Genomic DNA, 22,668 nt, shown 5'->3' on the forward strand with positions numbered 1-22,668 from the left:
AAGCTCATCTTCAGCAGCTAGTTATGTGCCCAAGGCAATTAGTGAAGCACATAGCACATTTCTTTTCCCTGAAACCTGGCATTAAAAATTAACCAAGTTACTCGGTGTTCACGTTCAGATTGCATTTCATTTCCTACTTACTGCAGGTAGCCCACCTAAGTCCACCACAATCCATGTCACAGCTCCTCCCACCAGAAATAATCATCTCAAATATTCTGTGTTTTCGGTTGTAATCTGCTGTGCAGCGTTAAATAGACTGCCAAAAAGCTGAAGCACATCCTGGGAGAGATAAAGCATCAGATGAATGTGGAAATGTCCCACTCCGTAATTGTTTATAATCACAAGACTGCAAAAGGAGATGGCTCTGCACCACAGAGTCAAAATAATCAAACTGAGATACGACTTTGCCTTGAGAGAGTAAGGTCCCAACCCACACTGCTATGGCTTCAGAAATCTTATGCAAAATTAACCCTCGAAGATTTGTGCCTCATCTGCTTTGAATGAAGTACCATATGCACAAAAACCCAAAGCAGGCTTCTAATGTCATCAGTATTTTAGGAGCCTCCTTAATAATTGTAATGGTAGACTTTAAAATGCACACAGGAGGAAAAGGCGTATGTGGGAGCTCTCTACCCCTATTTACCCATCTGATAATATTAGACTTATTATAGAAACTAAGGCTACATTAGGGAAAATTAAGGCTTCAGCCGTTTCTCGTGGAGCTAAAAGCACAGATTCGGTATCGGGATAACATTCATTTGCCATCTGCCCTCAGCTGCTCCTCCTCTTCATCTTCCAAGGTCACAGTCTCTATATTATCTAGAGGTGATCTTTGACATCTCTAACTAATTTTGGAAGCCCCTATGTTAATAATAAGGGCATTAGAGGTAGGGAGAAAAAAAAAAATCAACTTCTGACGAGGCATTGTTTGGGACAGAATGGCTAAAAATGATCCCTTCTGTCAGGGAGGGCTGATCTCCAGATGTCACCGCAATATCCACTGCTGCTCGGAGATCTTCGATAAAGTAGGACTATACACTTGGGAGCCATATAGCACTCAACCTACTAAGCACGCCTTGCTAACAGCTAATTTTATACTCCTCCCCTCCGACACACGACTTTGCTTTTCCAGATCAAACGAGTCCAAGGATCAATGCGATTTACATTTTGGTTGTCTGATGGATGTTATATACACCATAATCTGCTCATCACAATAACATTTCGTTCAGGACACCGAGAAAGATGTACACACGCACCAATACGTGAAAATCTGTGCTATTTTCAATTTATGGCCTCAAGTTAACAGCCACTCACATACGACCAAAAGCAAGCCCACAAGCACTATTTTCTCTACTTCTGTTGACAGGTGGAAGTTTAAAATCAAAGAAGTCCTTTCCTTCAGGCTGCGCTCAACTAGTGAAGAAGGATTTGGGAACACAAGCGTGTTTCACATTCCTGGCATACGGCCCTGCTAACAGAAAGCAGACGTTTGACACAACATTTGGAAGATACAGAAGCACAACCGTACAAACAGCAAGACCTGCAAGAACATCAGCGTAGTTACAAGGCTGTAAATCAACTGTTATAGGGAAAAAAAAATGAGTACTTTATGAGGAATTGTGAATTTCGGCAATTTGAAGAAACTGACCCCTGTAAAGGGTACCTCGCTTATAATTACTTTTACAAGCTGTAAAGAGCAGACAGGTGATGTTCAGTTAGATTTATCTTTTCACTTTCTAAGCAGCTGCAATTCTTACATTTATTACCATTCCGCCTTTGGGCACAGTTTTGTGTGTCAACCATTAACTCTTCTTGAAGGATTTTATTTTATTTCCAACAGGCTGCTAATATAAGGAACAACACAAACCTTTCCTCCTATGTCCTTGGCTCTCTGCAAAGCTTTTACTATCAAAGTCATTTGCTTTAGGTCTCCCCTATTTTTATTACAGTATAAGAGATGCTGGTATTTAATTAGGTTAAAGAGTCTAATTCCCAGCCTGCACTTCAAATTATATCTCATGCACCAAAGCCTTATAAAACTTTAATAGTTATTATAGCAAGTGTCCCGACTTAAAAATTTCTTAAGTTTCCCCCAAAATGTTGGGGGACAGCATTATAAAAATGGTATTTTATTTGCATATATTTCTCTAGAATAAAATAAGAGAGAATTTTCATTTAAGGAAATTTCACTTAAGGAAATGTATTTTAATCAGTAACTTTACCTTCACAAATACTGCAGCAACAGAACAAAAAAATCCCATTGCCCACAAGAAACTGTCTCATTTTTCTTTGTAGTACAGAACTTTTTATTTTAAACCAGAAAACTACCAGCACTTTTCCTTTTTTTTTTTTGAAAGAAGGGATGCCACTTCTTATGAAAACAAACCTGCACTGTAATTGCCAAGTGAAACAGAATTCAGCTCTGTCTTTCCAGGGCATCACGTAGCTGCCCTAACTTCGAGCTCACTCCCCTTCTGCTTGCAATTCCTCCTCTTATGCATACATAAAGTTTGCCTCATATAAAAAAGCAAAACCAAAACCAGTCCTACGGTCTCCTTTCTCAGATAAACAGACACTTCCATGCCACGAGCTAAAAAAAAGACAGCACAGAGAAAAAATGGACATTGATAAAAAAGACTTTTTCTTGTTCTTTGGGATCGACCCCCCCCCCCAAAAGTTACAAATCTTCTGTTGGAAGCACAGGGACGGCAACAATGGGACAGCTGATGCCCAAGAGCTGGTTACCCCCCACTCTCATCCAGATGCTTATTCCCTTTTCATCAAGGGATAAACCAGCTCCAATTACTGTGGCCTAACATGTTATTCAAGGATAAACGTGGGCAGGCTCTTACCCCACAATCAAAGGCAGGCGGTTCAAGTAGCTTACGTCTGATTTTAATTATATGAATGCTTTAAAAATCTGTATTCTACCTTGATGTGAGACACGGTTTTCGGTCCTCATTCAGCTATTAAGCCACGAGCCTTTATTCCACCTCCCAGCAGCTTTATCACTGGACCAGAGGGAGAGGAAGACACTTGCAACGAATCCCAACCAACACTTTTTTTTTTTTAAAGGAAATTGAAATGCTCCGAAAAGAACAAGAAAAGTGTGAAGTATAATTTTCCTGACTTGAAAAAAAATCCAGTTTTTAATTCTCCTTTTATACTGTTTCATCTGAAGTCTTTACAATCAGCATATAAAAAATCATAAAAAATAGTTGAATTTATCCTTTTGAGATTTACAATACCAGTTAATAGAAAAAAAGTATTAGTGGGAAGAATTCATTTGCAGTAGTTTTCATTAGCAATCCTGTGTACTCGCTGTTTAGGGGGTTCGGGGTGGGTTTGGACTTCAGCCTGTTTTGGATTTGGGTATCCAACACAACACGACACAACTGAAGACCTGCGCATAAAGCCAATACAGCATCTGTAGACTGCGTGGTCAACCTTAAAAATGGCATTTCCTAATTTTTGAAAACTTAAATCTCTCAATTCAAACACCCCTGGGTGGGATGCGATTTGCCTGATTTGGCTGAAATTGCAAGCAGTTGGGTGCAAGGGAACGACACCGTCAATGCAGCATCACCAGCTAAATGTGCTTCTGCTTCATGAAAGAGAAAGACCTCTGCAGACCTGTCCTCTGCTACCTTTGCTGCCTTCTGAACAGACCAGCAAAAAAAGAGAAAAACAAAAGAGAAAATTCAAGCACAAATCTGACCTGAGCATCACTCTCCACCATCCCCAGACTCAGCCTGAAATGCAGATGCTTGTGCAAACCGCACGCTATCGATATTGGTATGACTAACTCTGACATTACCAACAGGTCGCAGCATTTCCCCCCCAGCATATTGATTTGAATCCTTTGCTGTACAGCTTGCAGAACAGGGGCACTCTCGTGAAAGGTCTCATTAAGTGCCCTGCTTTTATACTTCCAATTAGGACCGATTACGCCCACTGCAGCTGGCAGAGTGACTGCCACCGACTGCAAACGGCTCCGCTTGCAGGGTCTTGGTTTGTTCGACTCCTGGCAATAAAGAATAGGTAATGCAAATAAAGGTCACAGCATCCTCAGTATAGTCAAACGCAAGAAACAAAAAAGATTTCACATAGGAAGTACAAGCTGAAAAACTTAAATGCTTGCATCAATTTATGCAGGCACGCATCGAAGTGAATGGGAGTAGTCAGGCATGTGGGGCTGCAAACGCGTGCCAGTTCGCAGTTCAACAGCCTGGTCACTGTGGTTTGGTTCAACTGTATGAATAAACTGCATCTTCTGACAGCAATTAAGGTAACATTCTGTCATCTTTACTAATGTTCTGGGCTCTTGTGAAAGATGGGGGATCACTTGAGGACTCGGTCTTGCCCAAAATTCCAGGTTTGCAATGATGTCGCTGCTCTGCAGTTAAAACTCAAGAAAATAATTGCATGACTTCTAAAATCCATGGACTTTTCATAGGTGACAGAAGCCACCAGCTTTATTTTCCTTCTCCATGACCTTTTTAGTTTGCTCTTGTACATTTTTAATCAGCCAGACAACATGTGTTTAGATGTTATCAAGACAGTAACAGGTCCTCAGCCACGTCTTGAAAACAAAGATTTAGTCACGGGCAGCATCTGGTCCTCCAAATCTTTTTCTTCATTTAAAACTTGCATGGCAAGAACTTGTTCAACGTTTACATCCATTTGAATCTTAAAACTATTTGGTTTTTATTTTTTCTTAATTCTCTAACTGGGCCCTATATTCATAACGTTTAACGTAGTAAATTCTGTGCTGAAACCTCCTGATATCTGTGCACGCATATATAATTTATATGTGCTTTGTTCTTGCCTATGCACAACACGCTGTGTCTGATGACACAATGTCTGATTGTGAAGGGTGAGCTGTGGCTAGCAGAAAAAAATGCTAAAATGTTGTGGGAATGACAATTAGAGACAAAGTGAAAAATTCTTTCCACGTCCCTCCCTGGTTTAGATCTGTTTTATGCCGCAGTGTTTTTGCTCAAAACCTTTTCCTGCATTCTTTTCCTAAGTCAGTGGGGTTACCTTACCAGACAGAAGTAACTGTCCTGATTTAGCAAGAAGCCAAGTGAGAATTATGGAGCAAAACAGAGCCAGGGACAGAGTTTGATAGCTCTCAAAGTTACACACTTGATTTCCATGACAATAGAGACCCAAATACCTTGCAGGACCCCAGAAGGAAGAACAGTGACTTTTGAAGAACTGGATTTAGAAGTATCTCATGATAACATGAAGAAGAAAAGGGAAGAGAAAAAAAATTGTGTGCTATGCAGAGTAAGGAGACAAGAACCCCTGATTTTCATTTGGTAATTGGCAGAACTGAAATTCAGGGCATCATCAGATACATACAGCTGTCTGTCGTCTTTGCATATCGGTTCCTGCACAGCTTCATAAGCATTCCTGCTATTCTCAGACATTTGTCCCTGTTTATAATGATTTCTCCAAATTTACTAAAAGCATCTTTGTTTACAAGTACCCCTCTGGCACTTTCAACTCCTTGCTTGAAAGAAACAGTCCCGTGAGGCACGCATGAGAAGCTGCAGGCTCGCGGTGCCACCGTTTGCAAACGAAACAAATCTCTACGTACAAAGGAAAAAAAGGAAGTACACCACAAGGAATTGAAAAGACATAGCTGCTCCCCTTCCTAGGGCTGAATTGTGGGATTAAAAAAAGTAAAAAAGACAAAACCAAACGTAACTGTGTGTTCTTATCCAGATTTGGGCTGTGACAGCCAGGTGAGTTTTGTCACTCTACAATAAAAGCCTCACGATAGAGAAGGGGAGCAACCTGGGGGAGTTCTCCTGAACTCTTCCCACCTGTTGAGCAGGCGAACGATGGAGTTCAGGGAACGATCCTGAAGCTCATCACCCACTTTTGCATCATGGAAAACAAAACCCTCACACGTTTAAAGCCAGTATGAAGAAAGTCACTTGCTGCTAAAGTAGAAAGGAACATGATTTTGTTGCTTCTGCATGAACCCCTGGCGATACATAAAAGTCACTGATATCCAAGCATATCACACAGACTGGTTAAACTGGAATGCTACGTCCAGATAAGCACTGCATAAGAATTATTGCCTTCTCAGATGTCAACTCCAGCATATATCAATTTTGTTACACATTAAAAAAAAATTACAGGTCATTTACCTAAGGCAGTAACATATGTGCGTACAATAAAGCGTAACAGATGTTTAAGAAATTAATGCCAATTAGTGATAATTCCCTATACTGACTTAAGATGAAGGATTGGACAAAGGGGCTGATTATATTTTCCTCTTTCTAGAAACTTGAAGAGAAAAATTAATCAGAATTACTGTTTCCTAGTTCCTCATCTGCAAACATAAGAGGACTCTGCCTATTCACAAGGGCAGGGCATTTCCATGGTTTGCCCCAGCTCCAGATATATCCTAATTTTAGGTGATGTTGCTCAAGAATGATGGCATGTCCCAAGCAACCGACCTAAGACTGGGATATTTCTGAACCTGGCAGATGCCCCATTCTCCTGCCTCTCAGTCCTACCTTATTCTGTCTCTATTATGACATAATGTCTCATAAGGAGTCTCATAAAATGACACCTCTTAAATGATTTAGATTAAAACTGATCTTCCATACAGTAGTATAAACTATTGTTTAGAAGTATAACATAGAAATGTATCTAGTTCACAAAAATGCCACCATTAATAACAGAAACTGTTAAGCACTGGCAGTATTTCAGTGTATGAAGACAGACATCACACCACCCAGAAACTGGAAAAGACCCATCTAACGTAGTAAATCAGTAACTTTACATTTGAATTTTCAGAGAAGAACAGATTCTTAAAGTTAGGGCATACTATTACCATTCAAGTCCAAATTCCTCTAAAAAATACCCCCACAGAAGTTTTACTTTGAGCTTCTCAGTCTAAAAGCAGATTAAAAATATTTAACAATATAAAATGAAGATTTAGAGACTTAATTTATAGAAGTTTTACTATTATGCAGTTTTACTAATCAAGAATACAGACTGCGAAAGGATACTCAAATCAAGAAAAAAAATAATGTGATGGGAAAAAAATATTCCATGGTTGTAGTAAAATTGCCTGCTTATTTACACTTGCAAAAAAATAAAGAAACTTGGCAATTTAAAAAAGTGGTAAAAATAGAAAGCCATCTGAACAACAGTAAATTTCATCTGAGTTACGACAACACCTGCAGAATAACCAGAAAATATTCCTCATCTCTTCAAAGAGAGAAAGATGCCATTGTTGGTTCCTTCTGATTTATATATAAAACCTTAGATTTTTACCAACTTATGTTTCTGCAACAATACATTATCCACGTACACAACGCAAGAATTTCCCAAACTGATGCCAGCAAAATAGGAAGTAGCAGAACTGAACGTACCTGCTGATAGAAAAAATTTAAAGTCGGTTTGTCCTCAGTGAACTGGTTTAGAAATCCTTTTGGCAAATACCGAATTCGCAGTTCATACCTGAAAAACAAGGACGAGAGAGTTGAACTGGTGAGATGAGCAATCATCAGGAATTCCTCACAATTAAAGACAGTCTTCAAAGTTTGTGCAAAACGAAGATAAAATCAAAATAAACTAAGGGAAATCATCTCTTTTGATCACTCAGAAAACTAAACCAAGGGCACTCAGTACCCAACATTTTGTAAGGACCCTTCTATGGGACCTCTGTACGGAAGCAAACCTAAAACCCTGGTGCCTTGCCTTCCCAAAGCTTCAGGGGGGACTGAAGCATCAGGACGCAGTGGAAACGTGATCAGGACCAGATCCATGGGAAGGGTGAACCCAGAGAGGTGATGGCAGCAGGTCACCAGCCATAACCAACGGCACAACCCCTACAAGAGAATTTCTCTCTGGTTATCAGCAGCGTGATTCTCCACGCACAGACCCCACATCCTACAGACAAAACAAGGGCGTGCTGAGGGAAAACGGCTCAGCTCCTTCTCGGATCCAGTGCTGCAATATTCACCTCTGAATTGTGCCACAGGTTTTGAAGGGATTTACCTGGAAAAAGGTTTCCTGCTTGGTACTTCATCATTAAGATGTAGCAAAAGCGGAACGAAGTGGTTTGCAACGTGGCAGTCACGTACAAGCTAACAGTGCATAATGGGTGACATTCAGATTTCCCCTTGATTCGCGATATACCAAATTTCTATCCCTTCTCAAAGCCTCAACTTCTATTTCTATATCCTAAATTTAGCATTATTGCTCGTCCTGAGGCAAGAGCTAATGACGTTTGACACATACTGCATTCCTGCCATGAAACCCTGACAATAAACGTACTCATCCCTCTAGGGCAAGCATCCCTCTACTTTCTTTTAGGCAAGTAATTGGGATGCCCATGACCAGGGTTTATATGGGGCTACGAGGAGTCCCACACAACAGACTGCAATGGGAAGCTGCAGGGTTCTTCTTTGCTTTGAAATCACTGGAAATACCTTGTCTATAGTTAGAAGTCAAACTAAGGAAAATAATTAGAAACTGGAAACACGCACACACTGGATACAAACGAGGAATATTTAGAATGAAGGGTTTTCCACAGCACAGCAAGTCGTCTTGTGCATGGAAAACGATCTTCAGGCCATAGGATATAAAAGAGATGGAGGACACCACCAGGCAGAAGTCAGAAAAAGACTCAGAAGTCACATTTAATGAGCCATTTTTTGAGAGTTTGTCCATTTCACGATACATAGAGGATACCTAGCTATTCACTGAAATTTTAACTATAAGGCAAATTGTACCTCTGGGTGTTTAAGTGCCAAGGAGAGAAGGCAGCAGGCACACACGACCCAGAAGCAGAAAAGCGGAGCGCTCCCAATCACCACCTCAAATTCATCACCCTCTATCCCCACAAATTCATCACTGAACACCACTGCAGAGATCGAAATGGAACAAATCTATTTAAAAAAGACCCATTTGCACTTTTTTCTTTGTTCTGTAACCCAGTATGATTTAGTCGTCCTTCTACATTTTAATATCAACACCACTGTGCTCTGAAAGCCATCCTTACTGTTCCTCCTCGTTTCTCAGGTGCACTTTCTCCTCCTATTCTCGGCGCTTGCTTTTGCTGTTTCTGAGCTCCTCTCCTCGGCATCGCCTCCCAAGCCTCATTACAGGAGGCAAGAAGCAGGAAAAGAGCATTCAAAAGGGAAGATCCAGCCTCCGAAAAAAGGAAAGTGGAGTGACCTGATACCTGAATGCAACAGGGTTATCCACATCGCAGAACTTCCTGGTTAATTAAAAGCAGCTTCATTATGCTCATTCCTTTCACCTCTAAAGCAGTCTGACAGCCTTTCCCATTGGAGCTGAATTTAAGCAGATCGCTGAATGTTATTACAAAATCCACTACCTATTATATTACTGTTAGGATTATTTCATACTAGGGACTTGCAAATACATAGCAAAGGCTGATGCGCAACTCGTGGGTATTTGCATTGCATAAAAGAATTGAAATATCAAACCAACCAACAGCAAAAAAGCAAAACCAGCTGAAGAAAATTCGGAATCTTGCAAACAGAGGTTACTTGTCTTCCGCACAAAGCTACGGATGGAGCAGGGCCATGTGTGAGGAGGAAGGATCCATCCTACTCCCTTTTTAACCTGCAAAAAAATCAAATGAGTTTCCCCCAAGTTGAGCCCGTTTTGCTTGTGACGGTAATCAGTATGTGATCTCCCTGGGTTTACCTTGTCCATGAGCTTTTTCATCCTATTTTTCTTCCCCTGTCCCGCTAAGAGCACCAGCATCAGCCCACCGCTGCGGTGTCTTCTGCCACAAGAACCTCACCAAGGGGACCTTCTACATCCTGGAAGCATTAGGGTTCAACATGTGCGTTTCAGACATCTTATTTAATGACAGATTCTGAAGATGGGGTTGAATTTTCACACCACATAAATGAAAAGAACCCTTTATTTGGTCTTCCAAAGTACAAAGAACAAACACTGGCTAAACACCGTCGGTCACCCTACACCTCTTCTCCTACTTTTCAGTCCTGCAAGCAGAAATCAGACGTCACTCAGGCCTGAAGAGATGGATACGCAACTTATCTCAAACCTCCAAGATTCAGTCACCCTTGTAAAGAGATACGAAAATACAGGAAAAGCAGCATTTCCTATTTGCAGAGACCTGCCTGCTTCACTGAGGAGCCATGAAACGTATTGCTTTTTGCAACAGGATCTCACAAGAAAATCGAGCAAAGTAAAAAAACTGGGCTGGGATAGCAGTAGTGACCTTCATTACCTATTTATAAACCAGTCTCTGACTACACTTATGGGAATGAAGAACCTGATTTCCAAAGGCCAGCTCAAGGATGGGCTTGATTTTCAATATCCTGTACATTTACTCTTTGAAACACAGCCAGCTGAAGAGGATGCCAGGTCCCTTCTCACAAAACTGATCTGCTCGCTGAGCCAGTCAGCCAGTTAATGGTCACCTCCCTTAAGTTCGCTAAAAACACTACCAGAAGACTTGTGTGGAAGCTATCGAAACTTACAGCACAGGACTGCTAAATTCTGGGGCTTCCTTTGGGGTCTTTTACCTATTAGAGCCAAAGCACGAGCGATTTTACCCCCACACCTATGAAACTGGAAGAGCCCTACCCCAGGAGGAACAACCTGTTCCAAGAGATACCATTTGTTACGCGAACCTTTTTTGATTTTCCCCTTTTTTTGGGACAAAAAAGGCCAGCAAATGGAACAGTGCTTTGGCACGTACTATTTTTAAGAGACGGGAAGGATTGCTGCTGTGATTGCTGAGTCTGATCAAAAATGATCAGGGCTGATGCTGTGGTTTAAGAGTCCTGCATCCTGGTAATCCTACTTCACCTCGCTGTACAGGGATAAAAATGACAGTTAAGGGAGGAAGCTTCTTTCATCTTTTACCCTCACGCCCTTTGAAACATCGAATCATTAAAATAATACTACAAGTGAAGGGGAATTTCTTCATTAAGAAGTGAGTTTAATGCACGCCCAGGTCTGCCTTGCTGGCATAAACACGAAGAGGAAACCTGAAGCAAATAAATCAAAGACGCTCTGGTCTTTATTGCCTTCCCATAAAAGAGCACTGGGATTTTGTTTGTATTCCTCTTGTCATCTGGGATCGTCTTGCACACGCAGCTGTACAGGGCTTCACACAACCAAACGCTTAATGAAGAATTAACAATTTATGCTAGGCTAAGATAAACCTACCGGCAGCAGTGTTGGTGGAATTCAGTAATGAACAAAACTCTCAGGCTGCATCTGGACGACCACAGTTATTCTAAAGCAACTGCAAGAAATCATGCCCAAATTTTACAAATGCTTTTGTAGAGCTAAACCTTGGACATCTCCGAGATAAGGCGGTATTGCCCAAACTGACATAAAGCAGACTCCAGAATATTTATTTCCCAAAAAGTTATCACAAACAAATAAGCACGCGGTTCCAATAATTATAACGCTGAAGACTTTTTGGCACCAGGACTGAGATACATTTGGAATTTTCTGATGCTAGGAGGAGTTATCTTCATTTCCAGAGATTAAAACAAAAGGGAAAAGGATATTTTGTCTGATACGGTTAGCTAGCACGAATGTTCCTAAAGTGAAGGTGCAGTTAATACACAGCTTCTATCTGAATTTTAGTGCCAATCTTTGTAGGAAAAAATGAAGTATCAGGCCTCTACTGATTGTTATTTTTTAACCACAAGATAGTTCAACTTCTGCTATCTTGTGCAAAATACAAACCTTTTTTTAGCAGCCAGGAGGTCAAAGGAGTATGTAAAGGCATGAGGGTGGGGAAAAAAAAAAGACTTGCAGTAAGCAATGATTTCCTGCTCGTCTTTCGCCACGTAATTGAGGTTATCCCCTGGCAGTCTGGCAAAGCTAAATTGTGTGTGCTCCTGCAGCTGAGCTGCTTGCCATAGGAAGAGGGAAGAGAATTTGAAATGACAGAATTTTGGGCGACCTCGTTGCCCTGATGTCCACTGTTATTTACTCTTCCTAAGTTCTATCTACAGCTGTGTCATCTGAGCTGGAGCCACAGCCCTGCTGTTCCCCATCACTAACCCATCCTCTGCAGGACTATAAATAGTGCAGGACGAGACAAAAGATGCCTACGCGGGAGATGGATTTTATTCTGGAAAATTTGCGTACATCCTACTGACAAACAGTACAACTTCTAATATCTGGATCAGTCCAGGAGAACATTTGAGATCTTATTTCTGAGCGATGAATATACAGCCCTTTAAATTTAGATAATTAAAAAGAAAAATCACACGAGAGGCAGTTATTGGGTTATTAATACTATAGGAAGCTTTTCATTTAAGACCCATCCCAAGACTTCTCTCCCTTAACTAATCTAAATATTTTTACAAGTACTGTCATATGATCTTAAACACTCTGGTTTATGGTATTACAAATATGACAGCAACGTTTTGATTATGCACAGCAAATCTCCACAGGTTTCAAAGGTATGTCAGCTGCATGTATTCGATAAAACATAAAATGACTCCCTGGAAAGGTATTGAATAATTTACGTCTTATCATAGCTCTTTCATGAGTATTTTATCCAATTCCTTTCCACCAGCTTCAAAACAATCATTTACCTTTGCTTTTAAAACTGATTAACTCTGTTCTGCAACGTGTACCACGTGAGTTGCACCGCGTAATAAAAATGGAACTGGCACTTGTACACTATTTAAGAAATTTCAAACAGCATAAATAATTCACACATCTTGCACACAGCGTGACTATCAGGGAAGGGATTCAGGAATCCCTTACTTCCCAAGCTGTGATTTCACAGTATTATCAACGAAAAATTTATTGTGCGGTAAAGAAGGATAAATATTGCTGCAGGTCCCAGAAACAATGAAATGTAACGTTCATAGAAGAGAACATGCTACACTTCTGACACCCAAAGTTTTAAACATTTCTGATTTGTTTGATATATGGAAGTCAGGACACTGAAGAGAATTTATAAACTGTGACATCTGCTGGTATATGACGCTAATTCCATTTGCAAGAAATTAAATATAGACTATTTACAACAATTCTGCAGAAGACAATAATTGCAGCCTTCAAAATAACAGCAAGTTTTGCACAAATCGTGGTTATAAACATAAAACATGGAGAAAAACATGCACAAGACCCCTGCAATAACCTAGTAAATGCCAATATTTTATATTTTTTTTTCATTTATGTATCAAGATCTCTCCTTTTCTATTTTAGAGGTATGCTTACATCACAGATAACACTTGTACTAAAACTTTAAGGATGACAAAACGTGAGATGGGGCTCACTAGATGTATCACAGGTTTTGCAGACTTTCAGGACGAATGCCTGAGATTTCTGCTCCTACTTTAGGCCTCCTCTAAATCCCAGGTTAGACCTATCTGTTCTCTGTTTGCAGGAAACCCCTTCCAACAACAAAAACCATTCTTTACCACTTACAGCTTTATATGTGAAAAGTATTTTATCCTGTTCCACCAAAAGAGGATCGTCCTTAATAACGCACGTTATAGAGCCGACTTTTATGACAAGGCAAACACTCACAGGACTTGATTTTGACACTAAACAGATTTATGGCCTTACTTCCATTCTTCGGGAGGGTGGGCTAGTTCAAATTTCTCTCTCACGTTGGACACCCCCATGTCCAGGTGTAGCCAGTGAACCTCCTCAGACTGCAGATGGCTGAGCCGCAACCCGTAGCAGGCCACGTTTTTCACTTTGTGACTGTCCACAATCTTCTGAATTATGCCCTGAAACAGAGAAACATACACTCCTTACAAGCTGTAGCATGCAAAACAAATATATATTTTAAAAAATCCTACAGTAAGGCTTTAAAATGTAACCATGTCACACACTAGACAAAATACTAAGGAATAAATCGGATACCATCTTTATTAAAAATACTAAACATTGTAAGCTCCTGTTTCAGATAAAACATTTACAGTTTCTGAAACTTTAGTGGCATAGTTTCAGAAATCGCTACATAAAAAGGTTTCTATGAATCTTATCAGAATTAAGCCACAGTTCCCTCTACGTAAAATAAAATAACAAAAACCAAACTATAAAAAAGCAGATTTGTGGATGAAAGCGAAATTTATTTTGTCCAAGAAAAACCATCATCAGCCTTTAAAAAATCTGTCTAGTTTTGGAAAATTATGTTAGATTTTCACACTGCTTAGCGCCTGAGCAGCCAGGATTTAGCAGGTCACAGACCCTTGATTTCGCTGCCCCCACTCACTTCGTTCCTGAGCTTCAGCACAGATCTCATACAAGATGAGGGAACTGACAATTACTGAAGACTCTCAAACAAAATAAACACACTCCTTGTTGGTCCCGAGGTAACTTTCCGAATTTGAGGATCTCCTGCCAGAGAAAGGACCCGTGCAAAAAGCACGCAACAGATTGCCTCTTTCCTTCCCGAATGAAAGGTTTGACGCACGGTAACTAAAATTCAGATGCGTTAACAGAGCATGGATTAGCAACCTCTCAAGTGCCGTGTGCCGGGCTGTCCTGCTCTTAGCCAGATTAGAAAGTCAGCAGGAGACCAAAGCTGCTGCCTCGCAGCCTGCTGGAAGGTAAAACGTGTCCCTGCCAGGCAGCAGAGCCCTGCCGGGGCTGAGCTCCCAGCTCAGCAGGAGCACGGGCTATCGCTGCTCCCAGGCGCTGCTTTCAGGAAATCATCGTCCTCTGCTGCTGACCCTGTAAGGAGCCGGACGCATCCTACCGAAAACGCTCGTGTGTGTGTGCGTGTATGCGCAAACACACGGGTACAGACACAAGCTGCTGAGTCTTGCACAGAATTTCACCAACGTGTAGGCAACAGGAAGTTTTGCAGGAGCCAGATGCGAGCTGTTGGGGCTGCTTAAGCGAAAGTTTGCTACACCATGGCATTGTTTTCCCAAAGTTATGAGTTTATATCCCAAATAAATCATTTAAGACCTCGATTCTGCAAATTAAGCATGCAGAAAACAGCAAAAAAATATTAAAGCAGCACTCTATCTAAATAGAGGGGGAAGTTGCTATGTGTAGGAGTGGAATCGTGCTTTCGGTGAGCGTGCTCGCACATCTTATCAAACCGCACCCTTGGAAAGATCTTCCTACAGCAACAGAGTGCACAGTGAAATGCAAAATAAAACTGTTTAAAGCCTGCAAGAAGGAAAGAAACTGTGTTAAGTTCAGAGTGAGTTAGAAGCAGCGTCATGAGCCCAGCACCCTTTCTCCAGCAGCACCCTCAGCATCCTCCTCGTACCGGCGGTGCCTCCAAACCCTGGTCTTCCTGGCCGGGAGCTGCCAAATCCTCGCCGCCGAGCGGATTACGAGGCCGATGCTTGCAGAAGGATGGACACAAACTGCAAAGTATGTGAGACGCTTGTGGAGAACTTTATCATATGGGAAGGATGCTTCAGAACATGCTGGGCAAGTCAAGCTCTCGGAGTGGCCGCTACCTGCTGGCAGCACCACGCCGACAAAGCAGCAGGAGCCGAGTCCAGCAGCCAGGAGCCAACCTGCTGGGACAAACGTCCAAGACAAATGAAAACGATCTCCCTACAGGCTGGTAAAACCACGGAAGGAAGAACCACAGCGGCCAGGGCTGGATGCCCGGGGAAGAGGCAACACCAGACAAGCACATAGATGCTGCCCAAAGCGCTCTGCCAGCCTCTGACTATTTTTATCCCGAGGATTTCCTGAGCCAAGCCTTGTGTCATTCATCAGCCTTCAATGAGGCTCTTCCAATTCCTTGTCCAGTCTCCCCTTAAGGCTGTTAACTTCCTCCACCCTTCACCAACCGGCTGCAAAGGTCTCTTACCCAGGCAGCGGACGGGTTTAGAGCTGAATTAAAGGTACTGACCACAGGGTACAAAACGGTTAAGTTTGTTTCTTGCCTCTATTTATGGGTCTTTGTGTAAGGGAGCAAATACTGCAGAAGAGTTGCCAGTATCCAGGGAAACACACAACAACCCAGCACCCTCAGAAGCAACAAAGAGAGGAACTTGTAATTTAACCTCTTCTTCACCCAGAGGACTGTCTCTGCTTAGTCAGTGGAGCCTAATATTTTGGCAGGCGTGCTTTCCCCTGAAGGGCACACCGCCAGCTTTTCCATACGCGTGCAGCCAGAAGAGATTCATTCATTTTCCTCGCTTACTGAACGCTGCGTGAATAGAGGATGTAGCACGCAGCGTTTGGTTCTGGAAAGCCGACCCTTCCCACGTCTCTGGGTGCTGTCAGTTCATAGTGAAAATGGGCGTGCGTGTTCTTAACAGACAGCTATACTGCTGTATATATAAGAAACGACTTCATAAAGAGAAAAAAAATCATTTTTCTATGACCACGAACAACCAAGAACACCGATGCGTAAGGCAGCTGAAACCATGAGCATCTCAGGAAAGAATCAGCCTGGACATTTAAGAGCCTCTAATTTTCAGGCTGAGATTTCAAAAGGAGCGAAGAAGCCAGCTATCTTCATTCCTATCAAAAGCAGGTGAGATTTGCAAGCCTCTATTCCTTTTACATTATCATTAAGGTCGGACAATTCTAAACCTATCACAGAATCAATATAAAAACACATATAGGTTTTTATTATTTATTTCAGGAGGGCACAATAACCCCTCTGGTGAAGCAGTTAGTTCCACACCACAACAGTAAATAGCAAGAGTTCACATTGCAACTCAAGAAAAAGTTGACTGCTGAATGCTAAGGAGAGATGGCAGTATTGGTGCAAAGGGGTCAAGTGTTTGAAAATACAAGCTAGGAACTACAATGTATACCCAGAAAGGAAAAAGTGATGCTTTATGTGCAACAAACACGCAGGTTTCTTCTTCTTTTTGGTTTAGGAAATCCCAGAGAGCTCATTCTGCCACAGCCAGGATCAAAAAGCACAAATAAGGCAACGTGGTGGTCAAGCTGCTTAAATTGCCTACGGCCAGTCAGCAGGGGAAACCTCTCAAGTAAAGCATCCATTTGCTTATTTACTTCTTTATTAACATATCAGGGAAGGTGAATTTGAACCACGTCGAGTTTCAAACACCACGTCGAGCCTCCTCGGGTCATGGGCAGCCTCCCCAGGCCGGGCGGAGGTGCTGGGGTGCCAAACAAAGCTGCTGCCATCGCTGCGGGACGGGCGACGGCTTCTCTGCCTTGCCAGAAGCACGCCTGGTGTTCTTCGCAGGACCGGACCAGAATGCTAAATCAGCGGTTCCCAGACAAATAATTTAACTGCTTGAGCACCGCACAATAGGGACTAACACCCCGCTGGGCTACGTCCCAACAGTCTTCGAAGTGGAAGCACTGCCAAAGAAATCTGAAGTCTCTCCAGGCTTGACAGCTTTTTAGCTCAGGAAGCTCCTCAGGTGCGTTCTTGAGTGAAAAAACAACCGGGTAAGGAAAACCAAAAGTTTCAACCTTGATAACGAGCTTACTGCCCCAAAGCCATCCCAGCTAGAAATGCCGGTGGGAGAGCTGCACCCCAGCAGACACCCACAGCTAAATAGGATTTTATCTGGGTGTAAGCAGGGTGCCTGCATGGACATTACCTCCCGATAGAAATTTTCACCTGTTGTCACTCTCATCTAAACACGGGACAACCGCAATGAAGTCACAGGACCGAACGCAAGCTGAAAGCTGTTTACTGTACACATCACCTTTAATTAGGTTTGCGGAGCTGACATTTACATCCCAAACAAAAAAATAGGCTGGTACAGCTGAGCAGAAGAGAATGGGAAGCCCTTAGAGGAATTTCCTATCAATAACAGTTGATAGGTCACCTTTTCCTTACCTTTAGCCCAGAGGGGAGGCAAAAAAAGCTCTTCCTACAGCTAGCAAACTGGGCAGCGCTAAGGTTTATTCCTTCGTTCAAAGAACCCTCATATTCAACACAGCTAACTCGCAGAATGGATTCATATTTGTCCTCTGTTAGAAGGAAAAAGTGTCCAAAAATAGAATTTACAATACAGTATAGTTAGGAAGCTGTTGAAAAATTCAAGACAGGCCAGGGGAAGGCTGAACGGTGCAGGATGATAACCTCGGCTCTTCCAGTATGCATCAATATCGTCCTGTGCTCCTGCAAATGAGTGAAAATGAATTGCTTGCTTGTAAATTAACCAAGCTGATGTGCTACTATGAATAAATTGAAGTTGGAATAATGTACTCCCAGTGCGACTACAAACCTAATTTCCCTATTTAGCAGGAAGGAGAAAGTCTCCTGCACTAGAAAAAGTCTTTAGGCGGCACCTCCTACACAGGGACACAGTGTTAATGTTTGTGAGGCTCTCGAAATATGTCAAATGCTATTTATATATCAAGTATTATCATTTCTGATGAGCGATTTATATGGGGAGCTTAAATGAAGAGCTGAACAAAAGTCAATGACAAAGCTCTGCTGCAAGTTACTTTTAAAATTTCTATAAAACTCCAGAATGCCTTCGCAACACCAGGGTTTGATCCCCCCTCTGATGATGCTTGTCCAACATTGGAACAGCAAAGCCCACATCCCTGTTTTTAAACGTTATCACGTTGCTTTTTTTTTTTTTTTCTCTCTTGCACTGATCCCACAAACATGTCCCACAAAACACGGATCACTCATCCCAAGTGCCAAATGACGGGGGACCTCTGGGCGCACGTTGACAAACGCAGAGCTGGTAGAGCCGTGCTTTCCAGTGCCCTTGGGTGGATTAACACTCTTCTGATCCTACTGCACACTGGTACAGCTTCCTAAATAAATGTAACTGTTTTAAATGTTGATGCTAAGTTCAGTTTTCTGGAAGCTTAGCATCCAGAACTCACCATCTCCTATCCTCAGTCGTACTTGTGAAATGTGGGAGGTTCCTTGGATCCTGTGTAGTTCGATTCTAGCCCAGGAAGTGCTGTTGACTTGAAGGCCATCTGTACACCCAGGTATTTCAGGTAAAATGTCAAAGGGCGATTTATATTGTCTTTAAAGCATTGTTTTGCATGTCTCTTTCATCCAAGGACATCCAGAGCATCCACAAGTAAAGCAGGCACTCTAAAGACCAAAGGTGGTTTTGTCTGTTACAATTAGTTTATTACTAGTATACCTTCTTTTCTTATGCTGCTTCCATCTGCAGGTCTGTAGCTGTGTTCTTGATATTTTTTTCAAGTTCTCAGAAGCAAAGTTCATAGTAATTAAAAATACAACTCTGTCTTGTCATCTGGTGCAATGCAGGTAGGTGTACAGCAGAGGAGAGGAACAGAAAATGGTAGATGGTACTCATTTTCTAGCTCCTTTGCTACATCAGGATGGATTTTATTTCTACACAGAGGTAATTGATGTTAGGAAGTAGTGCACTCGCTCCAGTCCATTTCTACTATGTCAGAAGGTTCCTGTGGCTCTAAGCACATGTATTACTGTATATATATGGCAATTAGATTCAGATGTGTAGCCCTTGCTGCATGCAGCAGACTTCTACCAATCAAAAAAATCCTCAGGTGGCATGGTTTTCAGTCCTGCTGGCGTTCACAGGCTCTTTCCACTGAATATGAAAGGACTTTTGGTGTGGCCGACCTGCTAGACCCGTACCACATTATCGTAAGAACCTATTTTAAAAGAGAAACCTACTAGATAAAATCTACGTATATCACATTAGCAATCTCCTTTACAGGCAGCAGTAGATCCATTAGGTTAGATTAGAACAGCCCTGCAGCATGCCAAATCCCCTATAACCCTTCAAGATACCTGCTTGGTTTAGGTGGAATGTATCTGGCCCATCCAGCCGCTGGGAAGCCACGTGTTCAATTTCTGGCTACCTGGCAGCAGCACCCTGGTGGCCCGTTGGGATCAGTATCACAAAGACCAGCTCTGCTCCAGACTAAGCACAGTATCCACTATATTTTGTCCAGATATCAGGTCAAAATAAGGAGGGTTATAAAAGGGGGAAAAGGCTTGAAGGACAGAGAGGAAGACGAATGGGTGGAACCCTGGCTAGAAGCAAGTCTCATGGACTGAAGCTTGACGGATATGCCTCTAATTCCCTCCAGAGAGGTAATATCCTTCTCGATGTATGGTTGGAGACCAGGAATGCTGCAGGGGATGATGAAGGGTGCTCACAAAAAGCTTTAACAGCCTGTTCCCTGGTGGTGCAGTAACTCTGCAGACCCGAGCAGTGCCAGCACCAACAGGCATTTCCTTGCGTCCTACAGCCTTCTCAGCTGGGTCTGTCTGCAGGATGATGCAGCTAACAGGACCGCAGAGCCGATCTGGGTTGGAAACACCACTGAAAGAATGATCCACTTGGACTTGGACTGAGCTTGCCAAAAGGTCACAAACACCTGTGCTAGCGCAGCTGAGGTGGAAACTTAAAGCAATGGGAAGGAAGCTGGCAGTGCTGCCAGGAGAAATGTACGCCTAACTAGGATATCATTTGAGCCACAGACCTTTGTGACAGGGACTCTTTCCATTCCACCACCATGAACTGACAAACACTCAGGTCTCCTATAGCGCTGGATGAAACACAGCAACAATCCATGGTACAGAAGTGCCAGCAAAAATCCACGGACTTAATGCAGACAAATGTGGACGGAAGAGAACACTGCAAGACCCACCAGACAACACAGATACTGTAGGACAGAGTAAGACAATGAAATTGCAAATGGCTTGGGAGGGTAAAAACAGGGTGTGGACTGAATAGGCAAAATAAACGGGAAAAAGGAAGAAGCACATACTAACACAGTAATGCAGTTTATTTAGCTGCTTTAGCGATGTCTTGGCTGAATGTGATTTAGCCCTTCTAAAAAGGGAAGATCTGGGACCTGGTTGGGATCAGAGCTCTTCCAACATTGCACCCATGCTTTCTACCTGAAGAAGATACGATTCTGTACGTGGGTAGGGAAGCTGATGAATTTGCTGTGGGCTTTTTCCTCTGATATGGCATGGGACAAAGCCAAAGGATGCCCCTTGACTTCTAACTTCGAGTCCATCAGGTTAGATATGTCCTTATCCTTAGTCAATGACGTTGTTCCTTTTTTCTTCAGCTTTATGAGTTCTCAAAATGTCAACATTAAAGAAGCCAATATCTTGAGAGATGCTGCTTAGAAAAGGGAGGAAAAGTCATCTTAATGATGAGCAAGTTAAAAGAACCATGGATGTTGTATCTTTGTCAAAGACTTCTAACCATGCTCCTCTCTAAGTCTGGAAGTAAGGACAGAGCTGACTGCCAAAGTTTTAATATTAATTCTATCTAGTGTATCTTTTAGTTGGCTAATCCTACAAAACTGCAAGAAAACAAACCTGTGTAACAATCCAGGTGTGATGCAAGTCTGGCAATAACCTAGTTTGAGATGTCTGGTTGTTGTTTCTACACAAATAATGCAACTTTTACTTCTCACAACTACTACTCAAGAATCAAGAGTTCTTTGAAGGAACCTTTGAGGGCTAGAAGTTGAAAAGAAGATATAATGGATGCCAACTTTGGGGTGGGAATGCAGATCACGAAGCAGAACTGCACATGACCAAAAATCTTTGTATTTAGATCAGCTCACGTGGCCTTTCCAACGGCTTGTTTAACAAAAATCCACCCTCCAACCCCCCAAGCTGCTAAATGTCAACAGTGCCTTCATTTCTCCATCAAATAGGGTAGTTACACCTTTGCTTCAACCACTCCTGGTAAGAGAAAGGCGATTTACTTGTGACTGCTGATCAAGCTGCGGCAGCACTGCTTGCATTCAGGGTACGTTGAGCCCATCGAAATTCCGTTTCGGCAACAGCCACCCACTCGCATGCCCACCCGAGGCTGCGAACAGGACAGAGCATGCCCTGCAAATCCATTGTTGAGAATATGCACGTAGGCAACACATCCTAACACAAATAGGCAAGATAAACAACTTTTCTTTCCCTGCATTGCAAATATACACATTGGCAGTAGGAGAGCAATGTTTGCACGTTCATAAAAAACACTTTTTGTTTTGGAAATGAAGCATGCCTTGAGTGTAAAACCAAGGGGAAAAAAAAAAAAAAGGAATAATGAGAGCACGCCAGTTCTTTGAAATCCAAGAAAGCATTTCCAAGAATTGAAAAGCTGCCCTTCAATCCATTGGAGCATACAGACTCATCCTTCAGAGCAAACAGCTGTCTTGGAGGGACTAAACCCATCCAGAACAAACAGAGGTTCACGGCCAGGATTTCATGACCAAGGATTTGTGTATAATGTATACAGCTAAAGCACTGCTTCTACTCTGCTCTTGAAAAAATCAAAAAGATATTTTCCTTTTTTTTTTTTAAGGGAAGAAGATTTTTCCTCACTTTTTTAACCACCAACCACACCCTTTCCATTGACATTTGACTTGGTTTGAAATAGAAGATGTTAGGTTAGAGAAACACCAGAAATCAGGAAAGAAACTTCAACACTCACTTTCCCTTGGTGTTAGAACACTCCACAAAGACCTCCGCTTTGCCAGCAGAAATACCTTTTCTGGAGATTTCAGCCCAAGTTTAACTTCCTTTGAATACTGGGAAGGTTCCTCGGCTATCATCCCACTAGCCACACTAACCAGGGAGAATTCTTAAAAAAACAAACCAAAAAACCTTTTTTCCCCTTCCCCTTTTAATTGCAGAGCTGTCTCAAGGATATTCACCACTGAATACTTTCAAAAGTTCATCAGAAACAAGCCAAATACCAAAGCCAGCACCAGTCTCCTTCCCAGTTCGTAATTCAGAAG

The 22,668-nt window shown here is 42.2% G+C and overlaps 1 protein-coding gene across 8 annotated transcripts in view; it reads right to left on the minus strand.

Annotated features, from left to right (window-relative positions):
- Positions 1 to 22,668, minus strand: part of PTK2 (protein tyrosine kinase 2) — a 207,444-nt gene that overhangs the window by 94,855 nt on the left and 89,921 nt on the right. For all 8 annotated transcript variants that reach the window (XM_066991244.1, XM_066991243.1, XM_066991242.1 and 5 more), the window contains 2 exons: positions 13,585 to 13,751; positions 7,401 to 7,488 (listed from right to left, as the gene is read on the minus strand). In XM_066991244.1, coding sequence (XP_066847345.1) covers positions 7,401 to 7,488; positions 13,585 to 13,751 — 255 coding nt within the window. The remainder of the gene's footprint in view (positions 1 to 7,400; positions 7,489 to 13,584; positions 13,752 to 22,668) is intronic.

Source organism: Anser cygnoides, chromosome 2 (assembly GCF_040182565.1).
Source record: "Anser cygnoides isolate HZ-2024a breed goose chromosome 2, Taihu_goose_T2T_genome, whole genome shotgun sequence".
Lineage (NCBI taxonomy): Eukaryota > Metazoa > Chordata > Aves > Anseriformes > Anatidae > Anser > Anser cygnoides.